The 5,779-nt window shown below is 36.8% G+C and overlaps 1 protein-coding gene across 1 annotated transcript; it reads right to left on the bottom strand.

Annotated features, from left to right (window-relative positions):
• Positions 1-668: 668 nt before the first annotated feature.
• On the bottom strand, positions 669-5,740 carry LOC112588736 (fatty acid synthase-like). The gene is made up of 8 exons (XM_025299463.1): positions 5,548-5,740; positions 5,117-5,358; positions 4,246-4,939; positions 3,310-4,141; positions 1,681-2,138; positions 1,291-1,545; positions 971-1,225; positions 669-890 (listed from the first exon to the last, which is right to left on the bottom strand). Exons 1-8 carry the CDS (start codon positions 5,674-5,676, stop codon positions 789-791), a joined length of 2,967 nt encoding a protein of 988 aa, XP_025155248.1. The 5' UTR covers positions 5,677-5,740; the 3' UTR covers positions 669-788.
• Between the last annotated feature and the right edge of the window lie 39 nt (positions 5,741-5,779).

Here is a 5,779-nt window from a genome sequence, read left to right as displayed (position 1 = left end):
ATTTTTTATCGCTTTCGTCACATATTGAGTGATGCTCCAATTAATTTTTGTACGTACTTTCATCGTGTAAAAGCATATTTAATTCTGAAGCATTTAAGACGACGTAAACTTTGCAGAAAAAATATCAAATTGTGACAGTTCTCTGTCGATAAAGCGTTCAGCATCCCCTTAAGTTCAAAAATGTTAAATGCGATATTAATCAGTGGTACATATAAGTAGGGATAAATGCGGCCTCAGGAGGGAGATCTTGGAAATATATGTAAAGATAAAGGTCATTGCAAGTGGATCTCTTATCCGGTATATTTATTATAAATGTTTATAACAGAATATAGTAGCATATATTCATTTATTCCAGTTTATCAGAATATGTATTTATCAAATATAAATCCAAAATTGACCAGAATTAATGTAGAAAGGAATGTGAAGTAGAGACATAAATGTTACCTAAAGTAAGAACAGAAAAATGTCAACGACGACATGTAATATACGAAAGTATAAAAATAGGAAGCCATTTAAGGCCGCAATGCATGAATTTAGAATAAATATCAAATAAAAGTAAGCAACCCTTTTTTAGAGTTATAAACATTTCTGCATATTGGCAACGAAAGTTATTTATACTTGTTTATTAATCATGCACGATGAATAAATAATAGAGTATTTTACCATAATATTTTATTATTGCCTTGTTTACAATAAATATTCTGCGTATCCTCCTTCCCTTTCCACACACCTTGATACCTTCGATTTACAGAATTACGAACTTTTGTAACATTATAAAGATTAACTTCTCAAGATAATATTTCGTTAATAATATCAGCAAGTTCATCATTTTCCAACATCGTGAGATGATTACCTTCGACACGACGAACTTGCACGTTACCTTCAGTCACCTGAATAATAATTAATTTTGTCGTCAATTGATTTTCAAAGGCGGAAACTACATCGATATGCGTCCTTATATTAAGATTACCTTTTTCAAGTCGCTATTTTCGTCGGCAGAAGGTAGGTAGGACGTTGTAGGTTTTAGTAATAGTATAGGCGATTTCAGTGGCGGTGATGAGGACGCATCATATTCGTGAATAGCGATCAGATGCTTATAAACCGTTGTACAATAAATCTTGTAATTTTCAAGAGAAGTTACTTGCACAATATCGTCTGAAAGACATTTGACGACAGCATCCCATTTTTTCTCCCACGTGTCGTGTTTAGACAATTCTAATAGAACCTGTTAACAATTATCATTATTACGTGTCTTATATTATAACAATAAATTCACCATACACAACATACCGATGTATTATCGATAGAGTAGAAGAGATCTATAAGGCCTAGGAGAACATTATTCTGAAATTCCTGAAGATTCGTGAAAGGAAAATATTGATCTTTCAGAGTTTTCATATAATCCGGTGTGCCATCAATTAATATTAACCGTCCTGTGAAATTTCTCGCCTCCAACAATCTCGTCAACTCGATAGCGATTAACGACCCGTATGAATACCCAACTATTATGAATTCCGCAGAACCCTCCATCTTTGATATTATATGCTACAAAAAAAGAGAGAGAAATAAATGTTCGTTTTTTCTTATTAGTTTCTTGATCGACGTGACGCAATTCCAATCTAGTGGAATGGAATCACGGAAATATCGAAAAGGCAACTTCCCTGTTATATTAATACGTACAGGTAACAGACTGGCAGCCGACTGCAATACAGATTCACTCGTGGGGATATTGTTTGCTCCGTGCTGCAAACATGTCACGGGACCTTCGATTTTCGAAGCCAACGAATTAAATACGCTCCCGCAACCTTCGATTCCTGGTAGAAGAAATATCCGCTTTGTGCCCACTTTATTTCTCGTAGTTATCTCCAAGCAAACATCTGGAACTATGTCTAAATTATTGATTAAACGAATTAAAAATTTTATACCCGCCGAATCGAGTGTCTCAATCTGCTCAAAACGCTTGTCTTTGTCGGCCATATTGTGGAGTTTCTCCAAAGTGAGAGTTCTAATGTCCTGCGCGGTAAGATAAACGTCGAATTCTTTCTCCAACGTTTGCTTGATCTCTACCGCCGTCATTGAATCCATACCCATCTCTGACAGGGGAGTGCGAAGTCCAACCGCTTTCACATCTTTTATTCCTAAGTAAGCAAAGACAGGAGAAGATAAGGCTCTTGGATTTTTATCATGATCACATAAATCACAACAAAAGGTATGAGAAAGAATACACACATCATTCTTGCCATAGGTGTTTTATAAAACAGTAACATTTAATATCTATTACACTTCGGACAGTAGAAAAAAATGATGTAAGGAAAAGTTGAATCCTAATCTTGAATTGAGTGGGCACACTATTTTTTTATGAAATCGATTTTTTATTGGTGCAATAAAGGTTGGGCCATAAAAATATAATTGTATTTTTATTTTAAATAGAACTCCTTTATTTTTTGTATAAGTAGATTTTTAAAATATTTTTCGTAAATTTTTTGTATAAATAGATATTTTAAATATTCTCCGTAAAAAGGTAGCAGGATAAGATGACCAAAAAATGAGTAGTTAATAAGACATTTAAGATTTATTAAAGTAAATGTTTGAACGTTCCACCATACAATAAACATTTGGCATCGAGTGTCTAGAAGGATATTTTGAACACTGTTTGTAAATATTCAATTGCGTCGAAAAAATTGTACCGTCTACGCCTGTCTAACAATAAGAATCGTACGCAGTAACGAGTTGTAATTCAATGAAAAAAATATATCATTATGAAAGTTTTAAACAATGAACAAAAGTAGACATGTTCACTATTTTTGTGTTTTGTGATAAGAATACTATAAATGCTGCAATTATATATCGTCTCATATCCGTAATGTTGCCAAATGTTTGTGGTACGACGGAACATTCGAATATTTATTTTAAAAAATCTGAAATGTCTATTCATTTAACTACTTACTTTCTGGTTATTTTAACTGCTTCTTTCTGCAGAATATTTTAACTTGTACAAAGAAAAATCAGGGGCTTCAATTTAAGATAAAAATGGAGCTGCATTCTTCTCGTCACTGCGCTACCAAAAAATTGACTTCATAAGACAATAACGCTTATGAGAACATTCAACTTTTACTTACGCTGTCTTATTCTTTTGTATTATCCAAAATACAATAGATATTAATTGTTAGGATTCTGCGAAACACCCTGAATACAGTTAACATTGTGTGTATCATTAATTGTAATTTTTTAACTTTAATTTCAATGTTTTATCGTAAAAAATTTTCGAAGTGATCATCAGATTTGTCACGTTTATGATGAAAAAATTACCCATGATACTAGCTACAGTTTCCACAATGTCCATCACTCCACCAAATGTCGCGCGCTTCTCTGCCACAACCATACTACCCACGATCGGCTTATTTAGAACCATGAAAGTGTCCAGCGACTGAAGACAGGATTGTATTTTCTGTTGTAGAGTACCGCCGATGATCAGTTCCTTATTGTCCTCTTGCATATCGGCCACGAGACCCACATCACCCACCGCGCCCCACTGTATAGCCATCCCAGGTAATCCGTCTTGTACTCTTCTCTCGCATATTCTCTCCATGATGGAATTGGCCATACCGTAATTAGTTTGGCCGGAGTTTCCTCGGCCACACGAAACGGATGAGAAGACAACAAAGTATCGGAGGTCAGGGCACATTTTCCTGGACAACTCGTCCATTGTTTTCGTCGCCATTGCTTTCGGTTTAAATGATTCCTCGAAGGACTCAGTTGTCTGATTCTTGTAGAGAGAATCTTTCAGCACTACGGCAAGATTGAATATAGCGTCCACCGGTCCCATTTCAATGGCAGTGTTCAGGATGGACACGCCGTCCTTGTGATCAGACGCTTCAGCACTCGCGATAATCTGCACATTCACCCCGTAGGACTTCCATAATTCTACCCTCGAGCGCTGGTAACCGTTTCGCAATCCTGTCCGCGAAGTGAGAAGAAGATTCTTTGCTCCGCGAAGAATAAGCCAGTCGGCCAATTCTAGACCAAAGCCGCCTAATCCGCCCAAAATGATGTAGGACATATGAGACTTGCAGAAAAATCGGGGATAAGCGAGAATAGGAAGACTCAATGGCTCGTTTTCATCGCATATCTTTATCAGGATCTGAAAATAAGGATGATAGTAACAGAATTTCATCGCGATCATATATAAAGCAGTTGTTGCGATAACATTAAAAACATGAATTTCTAGTGTGCGCGAGAAATTACCTTTCCTATGTGCTTGCCAGTTGCCATATACCTGAAGGCATCTTCTACTTCGGTCTTTTCAAAGACTTTCCTAGGAAGAGGTTTTATCGAGCCATTTTTCAGACATTGTAACATATAATTATATATAATTCCGTAATTCTTTGAGACGGAACTTATTATATTGTCTAACATAATTGCATGGAAACTGATGCCTTTCGCAAAAATCATTCTGTCTAAAGTATTATCGGCGATCAAGTCATATTTTCCTATTTCCAAGAATCGACCGCCTTTTGCCAAGCAGCGAATAGACGCCTGAAGTTTCTCCTCAGCTAAGGAATTCAATACGATATCAACTCCCCGACCGCGTGTCTGCTCAAGTATCATTTGTTCGAAACTTGTGTCGCGAGAATTGCCGATATGATCGTCAAGGATCGAAGGAAAAGTTTCTCTAATGAATTGCCGTTTCTTCAAAGTTCCGACTGTCGTGAATACTTCGCACTTTTCGTACAGCGCGAGGTGGATCGCGGCTTGACCAACACCGCCGGTACCCGAATGAATGAGAACTTTGTCTCCTCTTTTCATTTTTCCTTTCTCGTAGAGAGCGTAGCAGCTTGTGGCATAAACACACGGAACTGTGGCAGCATCCTCGAATGTCCATTCATCGGGAATAACCCAAGACATAACGTGGTCCTGGATTGCAACATTTGATATTCCTCTAAAAATATAAATTATGTTTTCATTCAAGTTGACGTCGTCTTTCAATCATGGAGGGAAGATTGATAACTGCATTACATATCTACATTAGTGCTAAATCTAATATCCTTCAATACAACATTGTTATTGAATTTATATCTATGATATAATAACTATATTTTGTATTATATCCTCTCACCTATCGGAGCATAACGCCATTATTCTTTGTCCAAACCCATCATACCCGACAAATTCAAAGCCTAAGAAAGAATCGATATCTCGTTCAATCATTTGGAAGGATTCCAACGCCAGTTTACCAGTAGCTATCATAATATCTCTAAAATTCAGTGCCGCGTAAATTTTATGTATCATATTTTCGCGGCTGAGTTTGGGAGATGTCCGTCCTTCGACCCAACGGATTGTGCTCATATCACCTCGGATCTAATAGGAATTAAGTTCACAATATAATTTCGTATTATTATTAATATAAAAAAAATTGTTGTAAAGGAATGGTTTTGACTTTTGATGAAAATTGAGTTGTTCCGACGTTTTCCGCATAAAGATAGATAAAGTTTTATGCAAATTTCTTTCCGTGTCCACTTTGTTATCGTATACAAAACCCTTATGTACCCTTTGAGCGACGTAACCGCACTGCACAGGTATGGGTTCCGGCGGCGATAATGACAAGTGTCTGTAAGAGCCCCAAACTTTGCCGGGACGTAAGACATTAATGGGTAAGTCTAGTCGCAACTGATTCATGTAAAAAGGCTCTTGCAAGGAGAACTTGGGCGCGTTCTTATCCTGAATGAAGACGCATCTAACTGTGTCGCGCCTGGCTCCTTTCGCAAACAATTTACAAATC

This window comes from Harpegnathos saltator, unplaced genomic scaffold (genome assembly GCF_003227715.2).
Source record: "Harpegnathos saltator strain DR-91 unplaced genomic scaffold, Hsal_v8.6 scaffold28, whole genome shotgun sequence".
Taxonomy (NCBI): domain Eukaryota; kingdom Metazoa; phylum Arthropoda; class Insecta; order Hymenoptera; family Formicidae; genus Harpegnathos; species Harpegnathos saltator.
The sequence above is the reverse complement of the archived record's forward strand: the minus strand, read 5'-3'. Positions and strand labels throughout refer to the sequence as shown.

Coding starts and splice junctions, on each gene's coding strand:
- LOC112588736 (XM_025299463.1), bottom strand. CDS start 5,676: ATGAATCAGTTGCGACTAGACTTACCCATTAATGTCTTACGTCCCGGC. Junction 4,940..5,116: donor ATGGCGTTATGCTCCGATAG/GTGAGAGGATAT, acceptor TTATATTTTTAG/AGGAATATCAAATGTTGCAA. Junction 891..970: donor AAAATAGCGACTTGAAAAAG/GTAATCTTAATA, acceptor ATTATTATTCAG/GTGACTGAAGGTAACGTGCA.